The sequence below is a fragment of the Taudactylus pleione genome, unplaced genomic scaffold, assembly GCF_031769625.1.
Source record: "Taudactylus pleione unplaced genomic scaffold, aTauple2 ptg000128l, whole genome shotgun sequence".
NCBI classification, from domain to species: Eukaryota; Metazoa; Chordata; class Amphibia; order Anura; family Myobatrachidae; genus Taudactylus; species Taudactylus pleione.
Genome location: NW_028284530.1, coordinates 11,217,939 through 11,244,691, shown reverse-complemented (window position 1 = coordinate 11,244,691; position 26,753 = coordinate 11,217,939). Strand labels below are relative to the sequence as shown.

Below are 26,753 nucleotides of genomic sequence, written 5' to 3'. Positions count from 1 at the left end.
AGGTATTACGCTTTTGATACCTTTGCCTCTCAGGATGCTTCCTTCGGGCGGCAGATTCTTCTTTCTGTACAGGAGTGTCCCCGCCCTTGAAGGTACTGTTTAGGGAATCCCCAAGGTCACCCTGTGGACCTTCTATGGATCCTGAAGTAGAAAAGTAGAGATATGGTAAGAACTTACCTTTGTTATCTCTTTTTCTATAGAGATAACAACAGGGCACCCGCCCTGACGCACCTGTGCTTCAGTTGGGCTTCACTCTGGTCACCGGTTCTCCGTCTCCTTCTGTGTGAGAATGTGATTCTAGTGTGTTCCAGACTTTCTTCTCTCTCTTTTATCCTCCTCCGGCCTTTGGCTTGCTACGTAACTGAGGAGCCTCCAGCCCGGATGACTCTGCATCACCTATACCCCAAGGTCACCTTGTGGACCCTATGGACTTCGTAGAAAAAGAGCTAACAAGTGTAAGTTCTTACCATATCTCTACTTATCATAAGTCTCAGACCTGGGAAATAAATAAGGAACCAATGTGTGGGTACTCAGACCAGTCCAATTATAGTTGTCGTCCACAAGTCCTTAATTACAATACACCAATAACTGTCTTTAGGTGTATAAATTGTACAAAGTTTCCGGTTTAATATCCAAAAGTAGATTTATGTTAAATTATTTTCTTCGATTCCACAAGGGCTGATTCAGACCTTTCACAGGGACAGGGCAGTGCTTCGGACTCATCCTGGGTTCCTTCCTAAGGTGGTCTCTAGTTTCCACATTAATGAGGAAATTATTGTGCCGGCCTTTAATTTCCAAGACCTTTCGGCAGGTGAGGCCTCATTGGTGTTGTACGTGCCCTCAGGATTTATGTGGATCGTACCAGTTCCCTTCGGAAGTCAGACTTCTTGTTTGTCCTCTACAGATTCCACAAGAGCACAGCGCTGGCAATCGGGTCGATGGTCCCCCTCTACGCATGCACGAGACCCGTCCAGCGACGGCAGCTCCGTCGCTACGGATGTCGCTACAAGACGGGGCAGCTGTCGATGTTGATTGACAGCTTGCCCCGTTCTGTAGGTGGGGATGGGGGGTGGCTGCACAAACGCAGGCCCGATGGCCGCGATAATCGCAATGGGCTCCAGGCCGCTCGCAAAGGCTGTGAATCCCCGCCCTGATTCAAAGCGAGCGCTCGCCAGCAGCGAGCGGCTCTGAATCAAGCCTACAGGCTTTATGCTGGGTATAGGTTGGTGGAAAGAACTCTGGGCACCACACAGTTAACTTTGTTAGACACATCCCAGGCTCCCCCTTCCCCCTATATCCCGCCCCCAGTCATAGGTCACTTCAGTGAAGTTAAAAAGTCTAAGACAAGGAGCAAGGAGGAGAAGAAGGAAGACTGGCACACACTCAGGGCAAAGCACACAAGACATGTGAGGAGAACCAAACCACAAGCCAGGTGCGTCAGAGCGCGAGCCGGGTGTCCCCTATGGAATTGAAGAAAAGGATGTAACAGGTAAGCACATAAATCGCCTTTTCTTCTTCCTCCATAGGGGACACAGGCTTTACGCTGGGACGTCCCAAAGCTAATCCCCTAAGGGAGGGGACGCTCCTGGGCTGCACTGAGTACCCTTCGCGTAAAAGCCACATCAGGTGTGGCTAAGGTATCAAAGGAGTAGAACTTCAGGAACATTTTGGCAGAAGACCACATGGCCTCCATACACAGCTGCTCCGCAGAAGCACTATGTCGTACTGCCCAGGAAGTTCCCACCGACCGGGTTGAATGAGCCCTTACCACGGACGGAGCAGGATGATCCGCCACAGCGAAAAGTCAAATGGATCCATCTGTCCAGCATCTGCTTAGTCGCTGGCCAACCCCGTTTGCGAAAGTCATACAGGACAAAGAGAGCATCTGTCCTACGCAGGTCCTTTGTCCTATCTACATAAATCCGGAGGGCCCGCACAGCATCCAGAGAGGCCTCCTTTGGAGAAGAATACGGAACCTGGAAAGCAGGAACCACAATCACTTGATTGATGTGAAACCTACAAACAACCTAAGGAAGGTAACCTAGTCGCGTTCGAAGGACAGCTCTGTCCTTGTGAAAGATTAGAAATGGAGAATGACAGGATAAAGAGCTCAAGTCCGACACCCGTCAGGCAGAAGCTATGGCCAGGAGGAAGACAGTCCAAGCCAAGAAATGTCCACAGTATCCAAGGGCTCAAAAGGCGAAGCTTGCAGGGCCCTAAGAACCAGAGACAAATTCCAAGGAGCCACCGGCGGTACAAAGGGGAGTTGTACATGGAGGACCCCCTGAAGAAAAGTTCGAACATCAGACAACAGCGCAATCTGTCTCTGAAAAAGGACTGAAAGAACATTCAATGCAATATTAGGCAAAAAACGCTCAAGAAACCAGCCCCAACAGGGTAGCAGGAGCATTTTGTTTAACCTGACCACAGAGGGTGAGGAATACAGGGAGACTGGGAGCATGCACTCTCCAATGGCCAGCTGTACTGCAGGCACTGAAAAAATGTCTGCACAGCGTCTGTGAGATGGGGAGAGAGGAAGAGGAGTAATCCTAAACCAGACTTTCTCTTAAGAGGAAAAGCGTCAAGGGGCGGGGGAGGAGTCAGCGAGGAGAGCCTACATCCCCCTTCAGGCATGGACCCCAGGGCGATGGCCGCCTTAGCGCCCCACTGCCGGCTGCCCTAGTGGTCTATAGGAGATGCGGAAACAACCTAGGTCCCCCCTGCCCGCACCGCCGGTGTCTACCATTAGACAAGCCGCAATCACGCGGCTCCCTGTAAACAGGAAGCTGCTCTTACCTTGCCCCCTACTGCGCCGGCGCTGTGGTGATGGAACAGCAGCGTGGGTGTCCTTGCAGACGCCTAGCGCTGCATACTCAAAAAAAAAGAAAAACCAAGCTAACACTGTGTGCCAACGAAAAAACTGAAGTGGCCTATGGCCGGGGGCGGGAATATAGGGGGAAGGGGGACCCTGGGCTGTGTCTAACAAAGTTAACTGTTTGGTGGCCAGACTCCTTTCCACCAACCTATACCCAGCGTAAAACCTGTGTCCCCTATGGAGGAAGAAGAAATGCTGACAGCAGGAAACTCCACTTGTATAACTGGTCTGGAAGCAATGGTGCAAATAATCCTAGTGATACAGTTTATGGCTCAACGAGTTTCCGTGTGGAAAGATCCAACACCTTAATGCTCCTGAGGAAAGTGTGGATCTTTCCACACGGAAACACGTTGGGCCATAAAGTGTATCACAGGGATTATTTGCACCATTACTTCCAGACCACTTATACATGGTTGAACTTGGGTTCACGCATGCGCGACTTAAGGTGCAAAGAGCCGAGCAGTGGCGGAGGGATCAGAAAGGATAGGGAAGCAGCAGGGTGCGGGAGTAAACACCATCTGAAGATGGCGACTGTTCCCGCAGTCCAGCTCTGAAAGTTTTTTGTATTTTCGGAGCTTGATGAATTTAGGTCCCCATACTAGTGTATGGGACAGCGGGCCAGGTCAAGACTGCAAAGTATGCAGGTGATATCCGTGATATCTCCTGCATTACCTTTATAATGAATGGCCCTGACATTTAATTAATACAGAACTAGGTGAAAATATTAATTTTCACCTGCTTTTGTATAAATTAAGTCAAGATGAATAGGTCCCTTAATGGGTTAAAAGTAACAATTCATACATTTTTATCTGCTTAGGAAGTTAGAGCCGATCACTTTTAAGCATGTTGGGAAATGTGGTCAGTATTGTAGTGGCTGCCATTGACCTGTTTGTGCTGTCCTCTTCAGGTCGCTTTGCCCTAATTTGATCTTGAAGACATAAGTCTCAATTTGTCTGTACACCACTCTCTTAAATTTTGGACATCCATACACCCATGATTACCCATATTTTAAACTCCTTTGTTTTAAACCCTCCCCGAAATTACCCTTTCTTTAATTAAGCTGTTCAGTATAGCGCATATTTTAATGCCAAATATTGCCCATATTACATACAGGACTTTATATGCTATAATTATTTTTTTTCTCCAGTCAACATTTTATTACAGTATACTGCAAAGAGATTTTTTTTCATGAGATTTGAGAAGCTGGCTCACACTGTATTAAAGCACTATGGTCAATCGCAACTTCTTTTTTTTGTTTATGTACAGTGGGCTTGATTCAGGTTTGGGAATAGAGTAAGATAAAGCAAGTAACTGTGTAGCTGGACAAACCATGTTACAATGCAAGGAGTGCACATGCATACATTGTTTTGCATGCAGGGTAAATACTGGCTGCTCTTGCATGTAGCCCACAAATGCTGGACAGTTTTATTTTTACACTGCAATTTAGAATCAGTTTGGACAAGTCCCTTCCAAATCTATAGCTCTGCACATTTACTTGCTCTATCTTACTCTACTCCCAACTCTGAATCAGGCCCAGTATCTTTATTTTATCCTTATTTTACTTTAGGGTGTTTTTTTACTCATTTGACATTTTTTGGATTTTTACACTAATTTTTTCCTGTCTCTTGAAAAACATATAATAGGGATTTGTCAGTTAAATTGAAGCACCCCTCATTAAAGAAGTGGTGAAATGTAGATGCATAGTAATGCCACACATCACATGTAAATTTAGTACAGTAGCTTACTTGACAGTGATTTTTGGAAAGTCACAGATCTTAACAATACGATATCTTTTGTATCCTCACTTTACAGCTCTTATGTAAACAAATGTAGGCACCAAGTATTGCAGAGGGTACTTTTTATTTATTTTCTTCTAACACTAACGATAATCGTTTGAAAAAAATCGTTCACTTTGTGAGTCAAACGATGAACGATCATCGTTCATGCACGTTCACGTTTGTAGTTTGTAATTCAGTCAGACTTGTCAACTCAACGATTTTCATTAAGTTATATGCAAAAATCGTTTGTAGTTCAAAAAAATCGTTCATTACACTTTAAAAAATCTGACAGAAAATCCTTCATAAAATCGTTGATAACAAAATCATTGTGTGTGTATGCAGCTTAAGAAATACTTATCATGCATTACCCAGGAGAAGTATCAAACCTTGGAGAGAGATAAAGTACCAACAATCATCTCCTGTCACTTTACAGGCTGTATTTGAAAAATGACAGTTAGAAGCTGATTGGTTGGTACTTTATCTCCTAGAATTGATGCATCCCCCCCAATCTGTTATATTAGTATGTACACAGTAAACAGTTCAGACCCATTTGTATGACTGAATTCAATCCTCTACACTGCAGAGCATATCAGAGTTGAGCTACGCACTCTCTGAGTAACGACTTCTTCATTTTATTTAGAATGCATCAAAAGTCAACAAAGCAGACATTAGTGCCAATACAATCCCGGAAGGAAACAATGTTGTGGAGAAAATAGAGAAAGAAGAACCTCCCTCGCCTGTGCCAGAAATATCACCGCCTGTGGAAAAAGTTACGAAAAAAAAGACCCCTAAGAGTGAAAAATTACCCAAACCCCCTAAACCTCCAAAACCGCCTAAGCCACCAAAAGAGGCAAAACCCCCAAAAGGTGCCAAACCTCCCAAAACTCCAAAAATGCCTAAACCTCCAAAACCACCGAAAAACAAGGAGGGAGGGAAGAAGAAGACAAAGAAGGTGAAAGAGTCACCACCAACGTCACAGGCAACCACTCCCGACCTCGACGTTCTTGAGGCCCACACTAAAGACGCCTTGATTAAAGTTGACACACCAAAGAAGGGGGCAGTGAGTATACGTCATTTGTATATAGACTTATGTTAACACGATATGAATGTCAATACTAATTCAGCAGAGTTTTTGTTACTAAACCTTTGTGTTGTGATGGAGTCATTATTTTTACTGTTTTACATGGCGCCAGCCTTTTATGAAGCACTGCAAGACTATTGTATTCTGGCATATAAGGCAGAAGAAAAAAAATATATTGGCAGCCAGAGAACACTGATATGAACATGGGGAGAACATGCAAACTCCACATAGTTATCCTGTGTCAGAATAGAAGCCATGGCCCCTGCATTGCTATTTAGTCTGCCACATTTGCATCACTTGGTGCTCAGATAACAGTACTTTAAGCTCCATACTGTAAGCCCCATTTCTGCCACCAATAACCGATCAAAGTTCTTACGGCGTTCTTTCTTACGTCAAACATTAAAGGTTTATTTAATGGGGTTTCCACCATGTCAATGTGGACCTGATTCAAATGTGGACGCAATGCATATATGTACGCAGTTAAGGGATTTTCGGCTGACTTGGGGAGGTTACAGGGAGTTGCGGCGATGCCTTATGAACAGAACTTGACACCAGCGTCTTAAGTTCCCACAGCCATTCTGCACGACCATTGGCAGATGGCCGATTGTCGAAGGATTTGCGACCACTGCTGCATGTTTGTATGTACTTGCTCGGATTTGTGAAGCTGTCTGTGAGCGTCTCAATACGTTTCCAGGGGGCCAAACGCATTAGCATATTTCCGCACAGCAGCTGCGTATGGGATCACAGCTGCGATTGCATGGGTATACATCTCTGAATCGGGCCCAGTACACTCATGAACTTAGTTGATTAGTGTATTAGGGGTGGAAGATCATGGACATGAAATGCATGAATATACATGAATGAAGTTAAACGTACGTGATATAAGAGACCAAAAATCTCAAATACAGTATCTCAATAGAGCTTAAACCAAAAACTGGGTTTTATTACAAAATATAAAAAAAATATTCCCAGAGAGGTTCTTAATATTTGTATAATATTTACATTTATCAGATGTCCGTGACACATAAATATTGCAGAACATTAGATATTTAATATTAAAGCCTTTGTCCTGTCTTTGTTATTATGTAGTATACGATGACACTTTTATACTTTACAATACTGTATTTGTGTTTTAGGCAGAGCTCTTTTTTTGCATGTGCGGGGGCAGGGGGTGTCGTCTTTATAATTGAACATCCCTTATTTTGAGATTTATTTTATATACATTGGGAAGCTGCTTCATTATTGATTGAAAAATAATGTGCCAATCATGTTATACAAATCTGGGTTTAATGTACAGTATGACAGTCTTTCCTTCATTCATCTTGTACCCTACCATGCAGTTACCTTCACTTTAATCTTCTAAAAATAGTCAGTGGACATAGGCTACATAAATACCTTTTTTGTATCATTATAGTTAATAATAATCTGAGCAGTACCTTGCACATTACCACTTTTATATCCGAGAAAAGGTTTAACTTTAAAAATATTTAATGGTAAAAACATTTTTTCCTGATAACCTAGCCACTGGGTGGCCCTCTTCTGATGCATTGCAGGGTCACTTACAAATGTGCAGTGAAATCAGTCTTGCTATAGAATAGTTTGACATCATGGTTTACTAAACATATATAATAATAAAATGTCACTGAGAGATGTATTTTTGAAACAATATTGATTGGTTAGGGCAAGCAAGTTTCGGCCATGATTTCTACTTTAAAATGTTGAATTACAGAATGTAGTTGATTATATACATGGCAGCTTCCATTCACAGTAATAAGTGTGAATACGGTATGCAAAAACATAAATTAAGTGAGGGTATTAGTCTTTATGAATATAGTATATTTTATCCTTAAACAGTTAAAATAAGTTATAGGTGTTTTTTTCCAGGCACCTAAAGAGGAGATAAGTGTATCTAACAAGGAGGATACCCCTAAACAGAACAACGAGGTGGAAAAGTTTGAAATACGAGAACAGAATAAAATCAAAACAGAAGCAAAATGGAAATATAAGGTATATTGAATTTCATAAACCTACAACTGGTTGAAAGCTTTTATTTTTCTTTAGCATGTAAAAATAGAAGGGAATCATTCAGATTTTCAGTGGCAGTTTAGTAAAGATCAGGGTACAGATCCGGATGTAATTTTCCATGGTCCTAAAGGTAATGTGTTTTAATATGGCTCAGTCACATCCTGAATGTGTTTCCAGTACAAAGGCAAGAACTGAATTTGTGCTCTCATTTAACAATGCAAATACATTTCGGCCAATCAGAACAGCTCAATGTCTGCAAAACCCAACCAAGTCTTTGTAAGTTGGTAACTCATGTTCCCTAATGATGGTAGTGCTCATAATTAAATCCAAAATATAGGTAAAATCACAGACTAAACCACATGTCAAAACTGGTGTAGAGTAACAGAGTTCTTTACCTTTCGATTTGAGCTTTTTGACCCATAACAGCATCTTTATAGTAATGGAGTGCATATTATTGTGTGTCCTTTTTGAATTTTTATTATCAGATCATTATGAATAGAAACCAAATACTGGAAGTTGAAGTGGAAAATAAGACCGAACCGTTGCTTCATGCATAGTCAATTTACTTTTATAGTTTAGTTCTTTTAGAGTTTAGTTGCCCAGGCAAAAACTCTGTGTGGAGGGCCTCTTGGGTCAGCACGTTAGTAAAAACCTGTGATTGTGCCATTTCAACGCTGTGGAAGGAATTGTGACGCTTTCCAATACACAGTTGTCAGTGATTGGGGATTCCCCATTTGTAAGTTATGGTGGTCTTAAGCTGGGTACACACTACACAATCGTGTCCAACAGCATGACTGACGGAACGATATGTCGATCAGCAGTACACACTAAACGATACACGATATATCGTTCAGTGGCCACATTCAAGAGCATGGTATCGTTGAAGATATCTTCTGATCGGCCTGTAGTGCAGGCCGATCAGAAGATGTGATTAACGACCCGCGAGAGTGCGCAAAAGTCTGCACACACGAGATGATGTACCTGATATGTTTGCTTGATCCGCCATATCTGACGACATATCGTCTAGTGTGTACCCCGCTATACATGGATGGGCACTTACACTGTACTGCTGTATACTGGTAAATTGTGAGCTTATAGATTAATACAATTAACTTTGTACATTAAATACCGAACAGTAGTCAGAAATCTGCAGTTCAGTACTACTGTATAGTGTAGTAAAGGACAAGTTCCGTCAGCCAATCAGAAGACGGCGCTACAAAAGCTTTGTTGGCTATTTGACGCATGCACTGTGCAGTTTAGGAAAGGCGACATCTGGTGGACAGAAAGTTGTATTACACGCTCCGGATTTTCCTGTGCTTCAGTACTGCAGCAGGATGCAACTTAGAGCGCCAAGCAGCGGCACAGCAGAGAGCATGGCTTATGAAGCAAAGATGTCGCAGGACACATATGTATAGGCAATGCCTTTTTACCATCCAGAAGAAGCGACCACATTGAGTATTTCATTCCCATTCTTAATGAGCTGCAGAAGACCCATTGTAGTCAGGAAACCATGAGTAGTGATACATTGTAGTAAATGGAGGTGCTCCTGTATGACTAGGTTCCAATTGATCTTAAGTTATTCCGTTTTGTCAAATTTAGAATGTCCCTTTGTTGTCAGAAAAATTGTGTCACAAAAAACTACTTACATGATGTTCAAGGTAGGCAATGTTTTTCTCTTCGGTTGCCAGACATTCAGTATTACAACCCCAAAAATTCCATAAGTGCTACCACCAGTATAACGTATGCAAACATTTACATAAGTAATAGAATTTGTACTAAAAATGTTAGTGCCTGCCCTGTTCTTCCTTTTGCTCAGGTTAGATTGATCATTTGTAGTCTGGAGAACTTGACGTGAGAATGACTTCAGAGATTTTATTGGCTTAAACAAGTCTGAAGAAGCTTGCAGCATACTCGTGAACTGCATAACTGGTTTATGCAACTTTTCTTCCATATGCCACGTCCAAGACGAAAATTCCATTTTCCAAAATTCCACATCTTGACCCCCATTGAGATATTTTTTTAAAATAAACTTTGAAGCCATGTGATAAATAAGTGATACTGATTTATTAACTGGTACAACTTACGCAATAAATCACCCTTTCAATTCCAAAATTACAGAGAGGTGTTCTTGAACCCTCACTCTCCTTTGAAAGGCAGCAACCACTACCATTGGACTTTGGAAAATACCTTCAGTTAGAAGGTGCAACTTATTCTTCTCCAGAGTATCTAGCATGCCAAAAATATCTCCTCTGATGAAAGGAGGTAGAGCAGGAGTGGCTCAGCGAGCCTAGCAGTAGAGAGACCTGCGACTGCCACCTTGTGGCATACTGCCAAGGCTGGCTTGCCTACCCCTGTCCTATATGTGTTATCGGGAATAGAATTGTCAATGCAGAACTATATCTTCACCGTCACATATCTCTTTAGGCACTTATTACTAACTGATATAATAGTACCAGTTTCCGAAGGCTTTTTTTATCATTTAAAATATTCAGTTTAGTTTTACTGGTTAGTCACATAAATTATACATGAATATTCTTTGCTATTATATTACATTCAAACCAGTAATTGTACATGTCTGCAACATTGTAACAGTTCGGTGGTGAAATTACATATAATTATCACTTGGAAGAGCTGTTTTGCTTTGCTATTAGTGCTAGAAGATCCAAGTGAATTGAAAGGAAGTTGGGGAATAAAACTGTTAGTCATTAGGGAAAATAAACCTTGCTCATTGCAGCAGATCAGGTTGTTAAATGAGGACTATCGTTAACATACCGTTCTAAATTACCGTCGTAGCAGTTTTGGCCACTTCCAGCAATCGGAATTCCTATTGGAACATCCGCTTTTATTCTGAGTAAGACTCATCCAGGTGACCAGTACGGTCCCCAGCCCTACGGCCCTGAGATCAGCCACCGCAACTAGTAACGGCACTTAAGCTGGGGGCACACTAATTGATTTGTTATGCAATCATGGTACCTGAGACCACTCTGCACAACCTTCAAGTAGTGTGTACACACAATTCATCGTTTAATGAATTGTCTGGTCGGATTGTCCCATCTTATGTGCTGCACATCAGATGGGACGATGCGACGCATGACGTGGTGTAGTTACTATAAGTCTACATGTCATGGGACACTTCTATGTGCAAAATGCTTCATTGTCACCCATTAAGGCCCATTCAGCCCTCTATGACAAGCGACTAAGATATGTACGTCCCAGAAGAGCCGTAGAAGGTCTAAGTCACGTATGTAGGTTGCAACATATACACAGTTTGCAAAAGACTGCGAGATGAGGCCATAGTCAGAATTGCGTGCAACTAAGAAACAGGCTCATAGTCTTCAATTTAGTTATCCTAAAGAAGGAGGTATATCATGAGAAAACAATTGGGGTCTTTCTAGAAACCATAGTCAAAGAGCCAATAGTGTGTTCCTACTGTACATAGTTTATACAAAGATCTTGCAGGAAAGAGGCCATTTGGGTGTAATGTGCTGGAATACTAGAGGCTACACTGTATGCTGGATAGGGTTCCATTCAAAAGGTCGACACCAGAGGGTCGACATGGACGAAGTTCGACAGGTACAAAAGGTCAACAAGAGAATGGTGGACACTTATTTATTTATTTTTTCAGGTTAGGGATAGGCACTTACCTCGATGGTTAGGGTTATGCACTAGGAGGGATGGTTAGGGTTAGACACCAAGGGGAGGGTTAGGGTGAAGATTAGGGTTAGAAAAAAAAAAAAAGGGCCAACCACTTCTGTGTCCACCATTTCCACGTCAACCTGTTGAACCTGTCAACCTTTTGTACCCGTCGACCTTCTGTACTGTCTAATTTTTGGTGTGTCAACCTTTTTTCATGTCGACCAAATTAGTGTCCACCTTTTCATTATCAGTCTTTTGTTTTTGTACCCAACCTGCTGGACAAAGGGCTATCATTATCCTTGTCCAGCTTCATTCTTTGCATTTCTGCAAACGCACCATCTTTGTAGGCATCATTGCTGCTTTCAGGCATTCATTCAGGAATAGTAACGGAAACAGCTGAGCTACACTAATGTACAATGCAGATATTGCCTCAAGTAATACATTTTACATTTAGCGATGAGTGCTAATTCTGTTCAGTATTGCAGACAGAGTATTTAAACCTTTGTTTTAATTACAGCACATATGTGAAAGAAATCTGGAATTGTTAGTCATCGTCAAATTTCTAGGCTGGAGATTTAAATACGTAGTGATGTGATCATATTACAATAATTTGCCTTCTTAATTTTCAGAACAGCAAGCCCGATTCATTGCTAAAAATGGAAGAGGAACATAAATTGCAAAAAAATCCATTTTCGGCAATTAAGGACAGCAAATTCAAGTTTTCATTTTCTAGCAAGAAACTGTTCAGGTATGTAAACCACATGCCACAAAAGCTGGCTTTTATCAATAGATGACGTAAACGCTGAATTGTTTTTGCTCTAATTTTATATATAGGTATTTCTCACCAAAGCGGATATTGGAATACTGTACCTTTTAGCCTGCAAGTCTAACTCTTGATGTTATTGTGTAGGGTAAGATTTTAGATGGCGTTCTGTTTGACTGCACTATGTGGTGAAAATGAAAAGGTGCCTGGAGATCAAAACATCCAAAATAAACAATATAATCTCTTGTGTAACACATAGGGCCAAATGTAATAGGGTGAGAGTATAGAAAATGTGAGCGTTTAGCAGTAAACTCGCTCTTTTTAGACTCTGCATGTTTTTAGACTCAAAAATCTCTCACTGTTTAAACTCTCATCCAGATGTTTTCCCATTTTGAAGATAAAACTCGACCATTTTGAGAGTTTACTGCTAAACTCTCACATTTTCTAAACCCTCAACCTATTACAATTTGGCCCATAGAATCTGATAAATCGGAGCAAGGGGGCTTCCCTGGGCAGCACAAATCTGGGAGTTCTTCAGCATTAAAGGGTTTAATAATTCCAGCCACAGTGATTTGTAATTAGTTAGATGAACCTCTACTACTGATGCCATAGGTCTGTGATATTGTTATTAGCAAGGCCAACCCCGGGATTGGTGGGATCCCAGGATTTTATTTAGCCTAAGATTGGCAGGATTTGAATCCCGGGATTGGAGCTTCCAATCCCGGGATTTCAGGATTAGCGCGCGCATGCGTGTTTTAGGGTTTTGTTTTTTTTAGTGCTGTTTATTTTTATATGCTGGGCAGCGTTGAGCATCTGCAGCACTCGCTCAGAGGCTGCCCTGTCTGTGCGGCTGCGTGCAGCATGAAGTGACGTCAGAGGTCACGCAGCGCTGGCCAGCCCCTTCAGACGTGCTTGTCCTATTGACCGAATCCCGGGATTGAAAAAACTACCGTGGATTGGCTTTTTGAGGCTAGGTGTATGAGGGACACACTGTATTCTTGTTTATTTATATAGTGCCAGTATATTATGAAGCACTATACAGAGAATATTTGTTCTTCACATCAGCCAATATAGATTGTAAGCCTATGAGAAGTGCCCACTTTACCTCTTTCACTGTCTTTTATTACCCTGTCTCATTTTATAACTGTTTTCTTTCTAATTATAAAGCGCAACAGAATATGCTGCCAATGTATAAATTAATGTTAATAGTGCCCCATAATTAATTCTACAATTTAATACAAGTATACCCAATGCACAGAGCTGATTTGGGGGCTTATGGAATAGCCTGCACGATGCAGGCATGGGCGCGATTTGGGCAAATCACACCCCTGCCTACATCTCGCAGGCTATTACATAAGCGCTATTTCAAGGGCTACAAAATAGACATCTGTGCCTGGCCGCTGTTTGTGAACTTGATGGAAAGCACAGAAACGTGCCATAAAGATAAGGCATTGTATTAGTGAAAGTTGCAGGATGGCGTCATACCCGGTATCTTTGTAGCTGGAGAGGTCACTGCTTAGCAATTCAGGAGTAAATCAGGGCAGATTAGTCTGTAGCCTAAAATGCCCTTATTTTCAAATCTGTTATGCTGGCAGATATGTGGTATGTACAAAACAATACACCTAAGTTATCAGTAGGTAGACAACAACTTTTACAGGAATATTTTACAGGATTGGGTGATTTGCAGGGTCATCACTTGGTGCCTTTGGGTCTTTTTAGCACAGGGTCATCACTCATTATTTATTTTTACTTTTGGTTTTTCACATAGACCTTTGCTCCTTGTCCAGTTGACATTTGTGACTATGAGCCCATCATCCATGTTTTTAGTCATTCTTTAGGTACACCTACTGTACAGTGAGCAACAGTCATGGCCCCACGTATAAGGGAAGTGGGCGAGCACTGTCACTGACCATTGTGTGATCTCTCACACTTCTGGAGTGCTTCTTTCTATAGTGCTTCTGGTCTACCTGTTAGTGACTATAAAACTATTTACACAACCTGATTTCTTCCATCCTAGAGATTGCTGAACCAGTTGTCTCGTGAGTTCAGTTTACGCTTACTGCTGTGTTCATACATGATCACTCATCGGTTGTACACTTTGTAACACATGGGTATTTTTCACAGCCCGAAGGCAAACAAACCCCAAAACAGCCCGAGCATCTTTGGATCCTTGCAGAATTTTAAAGAAGACAAAAATAAGCCAGTCCGAGACGAATATGAATATGTCTCCGATGACGGAGAGCTTAAAATTGACGAGTTTCCAATCAGAAGAAAGAAAAACACCACCAAGAGGGAATTGTCATGTAAGATGTGATACTGCTTTTTATATAGATCAGCACAGATGTATTTGTCTTACTTACCAGTTATTTATCTACTCCATCATCTATTCAGCCGTCTCAGACCTTAGCCATACCTGAGCATGCCTCAATACTGTCTTCGTTTGCTTATTCAAGTTTTGTTTCACTTATATCACAGGCTGTCCAAATGGGTATTTAATGAGCAAATTCAACTTAAGGACACCTGTTTGGGTGTATTTCATAACATGATGATGTGAAATAACCCATAGCTGCCAGTCGGATATTATCTTTGCTGCAAATTGATCCATCCTCGGATGAACAAATATCTCTGAATCAGGCCCAAAGTCTTTGAAATTGTTAAGCAATATTTTTTTATTTTTGGAAATCTGCTTGAGTCTGTGACATTGAAATATTGACGTTTAAACCTAGTCTTGAGAGATATCAAATGAAAGCCTGTTACTGTATGTTCTGATTTTTATTTTATTTTTTAAGTATCTTAAGCCTGGCCTAAAAAATTAGGTTTTGTTATGCTCACAAAATCTATTAAGTTTTAATGTTTTCAAACTATTATAACTCAAAAACTATGAGATTTAAGAAAAGAAAACTGTATATTGGAGATATTCTCTTATGGTATTTAATGTCTGTAGAGCATAAAAGTGAATGGTAAGGTAGTTTTCATTGGGACCCAACATGGCATGACCCTTTCCGCAAACAGTTAAAGTACAACTACATTTTCAATATGTTAAATTATTAATGTATAAAAAGTAAATAGAATTTTTTTTTACTTGTATTTCCAATATAGTTTGTATACCTCCCTAAAAAAAACAAACAAACAAATATGCATAAATTCTTTAAAAACCATTCAGGATGCATTCAACTCTTAAATTCAGTATAAAGATATTCAAGAGCAATGATGTGACATTTGTTATAGAAACTAATGTAAACTGTTTTCATGCATTAATTCGCACACTTAGTGCTGCATTCAATTTCTGAGGAGGAGCTGCTGTGTTGTTCAGAAGCACTTATCCTTAAGAATTATGGTACATCAATATCAGAGACTTTTCTGCACATTTCTATGGAGTGCAAGGAAAAATCTGTAATGTCGGTGGCTGCGAGGTGCCAGAGAAATGGTCAGAAGGAAGATCGGTATCACGAGGCCATCGATTTTAATTGATTTACCAGCCAAAAGTGCTTTTACAAACCGTGATGTGAATGAGACCTTACAGAGCATGGATGTATTTTTACTTCAGCCACTACATGTGTAGTGCAATCTGGATGACTGAAAATGATGGTGTGTTTAGTATTTAATAGTATTAAATAGAAAAAATAAATATTGCAAAAATGGCCACCTGTTCCTTCAAAAATGGCCACCTGTTCTTTCAAAAATGGCCACCTGTTCTTTCAAAAATAGCCACCTGTTTTTTTCAAAAATAGTCACCTGTTATTTCAAAAATGGTCACTTGTTATGTTAAAAATGGCCATCTGTTCTTTCAAAAATGGTCACCTGTTCTTTCAAAAATGGTCACCTGTTCTTTCAAAAATGGTCACCTGTTATTTCAAAAATGGTCACTTGTTATTTTAAAAATGGCCATCTGTTCTTTCAAAAATGGTCACCTGTTATTTCAAAAATGGTCACCTGCTATTTCAAAAATGGTCACTTGTTATTTTAAAAATGGACATCTGTTCTTTCAAAAATAGCCACCTGTTTTTTTCAAAAATAGTCACCTGTTATTTCAAAAATGGTCACTTGTTATTTTAAAAATGGCCATCTGTTCTTTCAAAAATGGTCACTTGTTATTTCAAAAATGGTCACCTGTTCAAAAATGGCCACATGTTCTTTCAGGCCCGTCAATTGCCACCTGACACAAAATGTAATTGTAATTATGGTGACAAAATATAACACAGATCTAAGTTCATTTGTATCTCTAGTTTTGTCAGATACCAAGGACCCTCCTCCATTTGTCCCACCCAAGAAACCTAAACTTCTGGAGAAAAAGTATAAGGTAAGGAACTTATTATAACAATATTGTGTTATCCTAGCCCTGATCAGTGTGTTTTACATTTCCTTGTTTTTGTGGCATATTTTAAACTGAATTGTTAATATTTGGATAAATTGTTTTGGTTTAATGTTTTAGCTGTAGTGCTCTTAAAGACTGAAAATTCTTTCTGTGTGTTCCTACCCTTGATTGTATTATGTAGCATACAATGAAACAGACAAAATAACCCACTGGTCATAGTAGGTAATAGGCAAATGGTCCTTATCTTGGCTAAGTTGTTTAAACATGGTAGCTGATAGATAATAGGCCAGGCAATTATTAAAGCTATGTATGACAGCTTAACATCTATCGATTTTGCCTGGCACTGAGGTAATTTTTTACCAAATTGGCAAAAAAAAATTGTGATTTGCATGCATATAATACAATCAGAATACGATTGGTTAAGAATAGAGATGAGCGGTTCGGATTTATTCGGATATTTTCAGATCTCAAAAACGGCATCATATTGGCTATCTGGTTCATCACTTGTTGTGGATATCCAATAAGATAAATCCGAACCATTCCGAACTTGCGCTAAGTTGCCGATAATAACCGAATAAAACCGAACCCGCACATCTCTATTTAAGAATTGATCCATAAGCGCAGTAAGCCATATTTGCTCAGGTCAGATTTAGACTGTGTACAGTCATTGACTGACTAGTGAAATGATCAATGATCTCTATGTGCCTCTAGACTACTGTTAGCCTTCGCTAGCTCTCAGTTACATGAGAATTCTTTATACAGTGAAAACAAAAGAATGTACACTTAAATACATTTTGCTCTTTGTGTCATCTGAATTCTTAAAAGACAAAACACAATTGAGTGCTCTCTGATATATCTGAGCTTTTAATATACAAGACAGGGTAGACTGCTCTATGATGCATCTGAGTTTTTAATAGGCAGGACAGGCTAGAGTGCTCTATGATGCATGCAAATTCTTAATAGATAAAACAGGATATAACACTGTAAGGCCAGGTACATGATATCGGTGCGATTTGCCGTATCAGAATGACAAATCATGCATATTGTCAAATGTGATGTGTATGCACAATAGCGCGCTGCCGCAGATGACATACGAGATCATTTGATTGACCGTGCTGCACAGCAAACGATATTGTGTGTGTGTGGCTGTGCATTTTAATGAAGGACAGAACGAGGTATCGTTCCGTCATTCATTAAATGGTGTAGCGTGTATGGCCAATCTGTGATGGTCCAGGGCGACGGGAAATCGCCCCGACCATCTGCACGATTGTCCGTTGTTCTAATGTGTACCCGACCTAAGGTGCAACTGAGTTCTTAATAGGCAGGACAGAATAGAGTTCTCTATGATGTATCTGAGTGCCTTGAATGCCTCTGCCTGATTGACAGGCAGAGGCATTTAAGGGGCGGTGCGGTTGAGGAATCGTCCTACGTTCCTGGAAACGGGGCATTTTCCGGGAGTGGCCAGCCCAGGGTCTGCGTGGACGTACGCAGTCTGCTGGGCTTACTCAGCTGGCCGGCTGCCATCGTGACCGTCGACCACCAATGGTCGCGATGGTGATTTCAGCCTGCGACAGATGCTGCATTTGCATTATTGCAAGGATCGCAATTGCAAAGCTGCCTGCGTGCATCTTTGCAATTGCGGTCCTTGCTGAATCAGGCCCATAGTGCTGTATGATACACCGACACTGTCTTGTCTTAATAGACCGGACCAGGTAGGGTGCTCAGATTATGGGTATACTTAAAAGGTTAGATTATCCCCTGAAAAACCGTTGTTCATTTCTATCTAAAATTGTTTCTAAATTTAGAGTGATGACTCCTCAGATGAGGGATCACTTCACATTGACACAGAAGCAAAACCAGCCCGGAATGCCAAAGTGAAAAAGGACAGCACTAGTTCGGGAGGCATTATGGATCTCTTGCAAGCGAGTAAAGAAGTCGGTGGCTTGGATTATAACGCCAATAGGTAAGCAAAATAGAGGCAGACCGACTGCATCACACATAAACTGTGTTCCATTCCTAGACTTCCTTGTGTGTGAGGGCCTCTGATCATTTTATGCTTGGTCTGTGAGAATGCCTCCAGCTCCTTGCCATATCCAGACTATAGGGTAACAATTTATCCGACTTAAGTGTTGCAGACAGATATTTGTACCATATGATTCTTTAAAGTGCCAGAATTGCTATTGTTTCTACTTTTCCAAATTAGAATACACCTAGGGCATAGGTTGTCCAAATTTTGGCAGAATCTATTTTTATTTCCTCAGTTACTAATTTCTAAACTTGTTACTCGTCTCCCAGTCTTCCCCTTTGCTTAATGACCATAAATATTGACATAACTAATGATGTTTCTCAAAAAAAAATTCCTTTGCTCATAAAATGTACACTTAGAGATCTTTAATAAATTCCAACTGGCCACATTTGTTAACACTACACACTAAGGGCTCCAGTGGAACTTCTGGGTCACAATGTGGTTGGCATGACCACACACACTAGGAGATCATAGGACATCATAGCCATCGGCTAAGTGGGTTCTGAAGCTGCCCAAATGGACACACGTTGATCAGGATTGCTTCTTATTTTGGGGTCACACATTCTGTATGTTGGAGCTAGTTTAGTCCATAATAAAATAAAAAATAACTTGCTATCTGATAATTAAACAAGTGGAAGATAATTGGAAACAGACGAGAGAGGGTTGGGTGCTATGAAAGTTCCCGTCTTTATAAATTCATTTCTGCCTCATAGTCGCAAAGACATCTGTTGCGTCAGTTTTGTGTCTCTGTAAATATATTTTTATGTTTGTTTTTTTTTAAACTGGGTTTTATAACCTACCCTGAGATAGAAAGAATTGTTATAAAAACAGATGATACCATCCCTTTATCAAAGACTGTCTGCTGAGCCATTTAGCTTTACGCAGCCCTTTTAGCTTTCCTGTGTCATACCAGAGATCCGTAGCTTAGTAATGAATGATCACTTCAGTTCATGACTAGGAAATAATGTTATTAAGGCTGTTTCTTCTTTCAGCTCACAGAGACGTTGTATTACCTTGCAACAATAGCAGTCCACAGACAGGTAAATACACAAGCTCTCAGAGAGAATACACCCTAATTGTTAAATCATTTTCTAAATTATATTTTCCCTATAAGTAGAACACACTCAATGTGCCGTATTGAAATCCACAACTTTTTCAGACGTGAGAAATTAAATTGTTTTAAATAGATTTGAAAGGCAGGATACATTTCAGGACAGTTCACTGATCTCTTTGTCTGAATGATCTGGCCCGTCCTTACATGCAGTCATTCATTGTGCAGAGCTCTTTATATACCCGTCGGCAGTTCTTTTTGCAGGTCTGGTCAGGTTTGATGGTCCACTTCCCCACAATTACTTCTGAGGGGAATAAGAAGATATCATATGCAAGAACAAATTCCTGACTTTCTTGGCAAATTTCACAAGTGATGTGTTGATTTCTTCTTGTACATGAAACAGGTTAAATAAGGACATGAGGCACTAAAAAAGAAATCATTTACCAATTTCCTAAGTTGATAAATATTTACATGTATTTACCCCATTACAGCTGATGAATTCATTTAGGTATATAGTCGCAATCACTGAAATGTCAGTAGGTGTTTTGAACCAGACAATTTTGGCATCATCCCGTCCATTGATCTGACGTTTCTAGGGGAATTGTTTGTCAAACGTACAATCGAGACAACCAATGCTAATTATTTTAAGAATAACTCATTGTCATAGTTTCCAGTAAATGGGAGACTTGGTTGAGGAACCTAAGATCAGCTAACCAAATATCAGTTTGGGTACATATACTGTAGTTTAATGTTTCTTGACCATGCCTAATTGCTATGTTTTAACTACTTAATCTTCTGGGCTGCACCCTATTGCAAAGGTTAAGTCTTCACTTTATGAAACCCAAGCTTATGGGTATTACTAACATACTTGCAAATTTAATTAATTACAGTAAATTCAATTAGCTGCAGGGAATGCGGAGTTTGGTGCAAACAGCGTGGAGCGCCGGGAATTTCACTCTATCAAATTTTGTTTACAGACTTGTTGACAGAATCATCTTAGATATGTGGTTTACAATTTGTCACCCAGAAATAAATCAGCAGAGTGGATGTGGTCTTAATGGGAGAGGAAGAGGTGGAGCTTATTTTTTCTCTAAACCTGTCATGATCAATAATGATAACACTGCCGCTCTCACTGGGCATGCTTAATTTACTGATACAATATCCTTTGATACATAAGACATAAGTCATGGCTAACTGTCTTATCTAATGGGTGAGCCTGTTAAAAATAAAACACTCTTGGAAATTATTTAATTTAAGATTTCATTATTGGGTGATTTGGTGTTAAATTGTAAATAAGTAACAACCAAACCCATGCAGTGTGTGTGCATGACAATTTTTCCTACAAGTTGGTTGTATGTGTGTACTGTATGTGAACAAGGAGGTTAGTCCACATGATTTCAAACCAGAGTAGGTTTTATCTATATAATAAGTGCAAACATGTGTCTGTCTGTTTGTCCTTTATGGATAAAAAGGAAAAAGTAGAGTCCGCACGAGTGTGTTACAATAAATCACTTTTGATTGTAATTTAGTTAGAAAACCAAATTCAAGTCTATCGCAAAATTTATTGTAGTATATAAGTTGTAATACGTTTGAAATACCTTATGTCGATGACTTATTATTGGTGGTGCACCCAAAATTTTTTTGTGCTATACACATGGAACAAAAGGGCAGAATTTGCAAAAGGGCAAAAACTGAAAAAGACAAATAAGTCTAATTGGGGCACAATAGTGCCCCAAATAGACTTATTTGTCTTTTTCAGTTTTTGCCCTTTTGCAAATTCTGCCCTTTTGTTCCATGTTTGTCCTTTATGCACAACCAGAGTTTTGCACCTAGCTCCACCTTTGGCATGGTGGTTTAGTTTGACCAGGATTAGGTTTGAACTTTGTCAGGGCCACACACTGTCACACAATCCCTATATATGGGGCCACTCTTAAATGACACAGGTTTCAGATAAATCCAGAGTTAGTGCTTTTTAAATTGACCAATATATGTGTCTGCATGCAAGGGCATAACTAGAACTTTGGGAGCCACATAGCAAGATCTTAAAGCCCCCCAGAGGGAAAACACATTCATTTACCCCCACACAGAGCCCATTCATGTTATGCCACACAATAGTAACCCTTATACACATTATGCCACGCAGTAGTAATGCCCCTTATACATTATGCCACACAGTAATGCCCTTTACAGATAGTGGTAGTAATGCCCCATATAACACTTTCCACACAATAGTAGTGCCTCTTACACCTTATACCACACAGTAATGCCCATTATAACATTATGCCACACAGTAATGCCCCTTACACATTATGCCCCCCCAGCAACTCACCTTCCCATGTTCCTCCAGCAGCCTCTCTTCTCCCCTTGTGTGCCATCAGCAGCCAGCAGGTGTGTATTTGGGGCTGGGCCGCCATTTAATTACAGCTGGTGCACCGGCAGGCAGTGGCACACCTGGACAGACGGTTCTGGCACATTTGAATCTGGCGCCGGTCGCCAGCCATTCGGAGCTCGTGAATCGGCAGCCAATCAGGAGTCACCACTGTTGATTGGCTGCCGGTCCACGAGCTCTGATTGTCTCATGACCGGCGGCGCTGTGTCTCCATGTCTGCCTGCCGGTGTGTCAGCTGTAATCAACTCGCTGACCGGCACCAAATCAACGCCACTATCACCCGGGCTCTCCTTGGCGACCCTGACTGGACTGTCCCACCTTGTGTGTGTGTGACTGGGTGTAGGGGGAACAGCGATCCACAGAGGCAGCTCGAGCACCATAGCAGCCACACTCCTTGCACCCACGGCAGTTATGCCACTGTTTGCATGCATGTTGGCAAACAGTGGGGTCCTTTTCAGGATCAATGGAATGGAATGGGGTTATAGGTGAGGACAATGTAAACAAATAAAGGCTGCTGGTGTACTTCAAGATCCAGTCTTCAACCAGGGCAACGCCGGTATCCCAGCTAGTTGAAGATAACAGGATACTGGTGATAGAGGATAAACAGCAGTCAATATGATAAGGAAGCACTCTCTCTTGGGCTAAGTACTGTACAGCTCTGTGATGTTCCAATAACACAGAGACAGGCTTGGGCACATGCAGACCCTTTTATAGAGCCAAGTAAACAAGTCTTTGCACCTGCAGTCTTAATTAGCCTGACCTTTAAGTTTGATGACTTAGACATGTGACTAGTCATGCACAATAGACATGTGATGTTATTGTGGCTGATGAGTCATGCACAGTCAGTAACACATAGTTAAGAGACTGCTTGTAGCATTTAACTACACATCAACAACAATCATATCCCAATCATGCATTATTTGGGTCTGGGCAACATTCACTCTAATGTATCAAATGGCTTTTACTAAGACTTTGTTCTGTTGAAAACACGGATTACTAGGTCACACTTTATGAAGATCGCCACACTTACTTGGATTTACACTCTACAAATATATTTAAACTAGACTAGCAGTTTGGTGATTATAATTTCAATAAACTGCTTATTACTCAGATATATCTTTGGAGTACATGATTTAAACATGTGCAATTGTAATAAACACTTAAAATGCCAGTTGGTGATTTTGAGAGGCGCAATACAATTTTACGTGTCTTGTAGAGCCGTGCAGGTATTTCTTTGTTTAACAAAAAAGTCTAGACAACTATGTATTATATACAACTTTGAAATTTCTGTTATATAAATCTCCCCATTACTACAGTGGCAGGAGCTGTCTTTATTCTTATACCATTACTGCTGACAGTGGGGGTAGTTTACAAAACTTACTGTACTGTGCTATAGTAGATTTGGACCAACGGTACGCCTTGATTTACAGAGCAAAATGTTAGGGTTTGCAGTGCAGAGGAGTAAGGCTGAATGAAGGCCCTCCCAGCAGAGGACAGAGGAGTGCAGAGGAGTAAGGCTGAATGAAGGCCCTCCCAGCAGAGCACAGAGGAGTGAGAGGAGTAAGGCTGAATGAAGGCCCTCCCAGCAGAGCACAGAGGAGTGCAGAGGAGTAAGGCTGAAAGAAGGCCCTCCCAGCAGAGCACAGAGTAGTCACGTGAGTTTTCTAATTTTGCAGAGCTCTACAGAAGCAGGATTTTCTTTTGTAAATCAAGATTATTGAAATGAGATAAAGGTAGGATAAAGGGTGCATATTCAGGGACGTTGCCTGTCGTGCAAGAAGTACACAGTCTTTCTACTCTGCAAAAGGACTTCAACTTTGCACAAGCTCTGAGCTCTCAGAATACCAGTCTGCCCCTAGCTTTGTGAGTTGGCAGATACTCTGGAAGATGGGCACAATGGAAAGACTACAACATAACATGTCCAACCTGCTGCCACCTTAGCACCAAATTTTGTTCATTTAATTTTCCACTTTTGTTTCCAAGGCAAGGAGGCACATATAGAAATCATTGTAATTCCTACACCGTTCACCTGATATGGATGTAATTACCCTCAAATTAAATCTGAAAGTCTGCAGTTAAAGCACATCTTGTTTTTTCATTTCAAAGCCATTGTGGTGGTGAATAGAGGCCAAAATATCAAAATTCTGTCAATGTCCCAATATTTATGCACCTGACTGTAGGTGAATATTTAGTAGTATAGGGACAATTAGTGAAAGAAAAGGGCTTACAGGGTTATCAGCTAAAGCGGACACTGTTGTTGGGATAAAATCAATCAATTTATTTAGGCTTCAAGCCACATTTGGCAACTGAAAACAAAACAATACTGATATTCAGGCAATATAAAATTGTAAAATATATACACATATAAAATATAACAAGTCTATGAATCCCTTGAAGTACATAACTAAACCGTCATCCATGTATATGGTGAAAGCAGTCCACTGTGTGCAACAATCAAATATAGATCTAATAAAGAAGCAATAGTGCCACATAAAAAAAGTTCAGAAACCTGTGAAAATCTTTATAAAATGAGCCAAAATTGAGTAGATTAATCAGGATAGCACTTATGTATAATATATACCGGTCCAGTACAGTTGCTGCTTATACAGAATAATATAAAATCAGCCTGAATGACATATGGGCATGATGCTGTTTACTGACGCACTATAAGTAACAGCGCTCCTTATCTGTTGTGAAATACAAGCGAGCACTATGTGTGTGTTAACTGTAGCAATAACATGTTAGCTTGTGTCAACAAACAATAAACCAATATGTTTTATGCTCTAAAACTTCCTTAAACTGCTAATATATTATATCTTCACGTTATGGGTATATTTTACCAAGCAGATGTTAGTGTGTGTATATATATATATATATATATATATATATATATACTATGTACAGCATAAGTCAATATTATATCTTGAAAACTGCTATGTCCAGAAATATAAATTATAAAGTATATATTTTAATAAACCATAAAGGTTAAAAAGTTTTTCACTTAAACATCCAATTAATCAATTAAAAGAAAACAACCACTTTATAAAGGGTTAAAATGGTTTATCCCTGATGTAGCGGGTGAAACGCGTGGGAGGGAACCTTATACAAGCATCTACTAGTGCCCTGGACACCAGTGAGTACACACAGAGCTAGAAGTAGCCACTGTGCGTTCCAAAGTTACGGTTCAGCAACCAGGAGACACTTGGCAACATGGACATAGAGCGTACTACAAGCACACAACGCTACGAGCCAGACCACAATATACAGTACATGGGGCAGGGAGAAGCACCACACAAGAAGATCTCCGCCACTCTGGAAGGTGTGTGCAAGTAGCACATGGATGGCATCCATATTGAATGTAGATACATACAGATGTGTTCTTACACATCTTTGCTGCAGTCACACCAAAAAGCCCCTCTTGGCGAGCCAGTCTAGTGAGACTCTATAGCCCTGGGCCTCTTTTTTGCCGAAAATGCATCTAATTGACAGGGCAAGTTGCACTGTGTGGCGTATTGAGGCTAGATGTATGAGTACACATATGACCGCTTAGATAGATAGATATAACTTTTGTGCTGCACCATTTGTTGATCAGGCTGGATCATCAGTTCTCTGGACTTTGTCTCTGTAGTTTTTTTTTTTTTTTACATTTTGGTTTGATATTATTCTGTATCTGCAGCTTCTGCACTAGACCAATATATTATACAAGGGTGTTATCCTGATTAATCTATGCCGTTTAGCATAATTTTATAAGTTTTTTTTCAAAGGTTTCTGGACTTTTTTATGTGGCATTATTGCTTTATTAGATTTTATTTTTGATTGGTGCACATAGTGGATTGCTTTCACCATATACACAGATGCCGGTTTAGTTTGGCACTTCAAGGGATTCATAGATCTCTGGACTTGTTATATTTTATATGTGTATATATTTATAATTTTATGTTGCCTGAATATCAGTACTGTTTTGTTTTCAGTGGCCATATGTGGATTGAACCCTAAATAAATTGATTGATTTTAATCCTTCCAATGGTGTCTGTTTTAGCTGATAACCCTGTAAGCCCTTTTTTTTTCATTTATCCCTATACTACTAAATTTTCACCTATTTGACAGGTTTGCACTAAGAACACCCAACAAACTATTTATCTCATAAACTGTGCTAGGGCTGCAACCTATATTCTACTTTACTTTGAAATTCAGGCTACAAATTGCATAGATAGCTACTGTATTGTGTTTTAAGCTTTCTCTCACATTGTTGTAAGTGCACCTAGAAAATGAAATGTCCTTTCCTGCAGCAGTACTACTGGCAGGTACAAACCCTATCACATGAAAAGTGTGAGGCCCAGAGGTATTGGAAAAAGGCACAAAATGCTTGTGGGCTTTGGAGCCCATTCAGACCCACTCGCTAGCAAGCGGCCGCTCGTTGCAGACGATGTTCGCTAATGTGCGGATGCGTGTAGTTCACAATGCGCGTGCGCAAACTAGTACGAGCAATCGGATTTTGCTTTTTCTCCCTGCAAAGACAGCCCAGTGGAATGAGTGACAGGAGAGGCCGTTTGTGGGTGGTAACGGGGAAGTGGAGTTATGGACGCAGGCGTGCCAGAGTGTTTTCATGACGTTTCTGGGGCGTGCATAATCAACAGCCAGTGTCATTGTACATGTCACCTGGATGAATAATACACTGAAGTGCTTGCGGTAGGGTACAGTCAACTGCAAGCGCTGCGGTCAGATCCGATGTACCGATGGTTGAATATACTTCCTTTGAGATGACAGTGATCGCTTGCCAAGACTTAGTGGGCGTGCTTATGCCTTGCCGAGCG

The 26,753-nt window shown here is 40.6% G+C and overlaps 1 protein-coding gene across 2 annotated transcripts in view; it reads left to right on the top strand.

Moving 5' to 3' along the window:
• Positions 1-26,753, top strand: part of PHF2 (PHD finger protein 2) — a 305,842-nt gene that overhangs the window by 234,890 nt on the left and 44,199 nt on the right. For both annotated transcript variants that reach the window (XM_088472727.1, XM_088472726.1), the window contains exons 12-17: positions 5,294-5,713; positions 7,619-7,741; positions 12,025-12,143; positions 14,283-14,461; positions 16,385-16,458; positions 18,279-18,436. In XM_088472727.1, the coding sequence (XP_088328853.1) occupies positions 5,294-5,713; positions 7,619-7,741; positions 12,025-12,143; positions 14,283-14,461; positions 16,385-16,458; positions 18,279-18,436 (1,073 nt within the window). The remainder of the gene's footprint in view (positions 1-5,293; positions 5,714-7,618; positions 7,742-12,024; positions 12,144-14,282; positions 14,462-16,384; positions 16,459-18,278; positions 18,437-26,753) is intronic.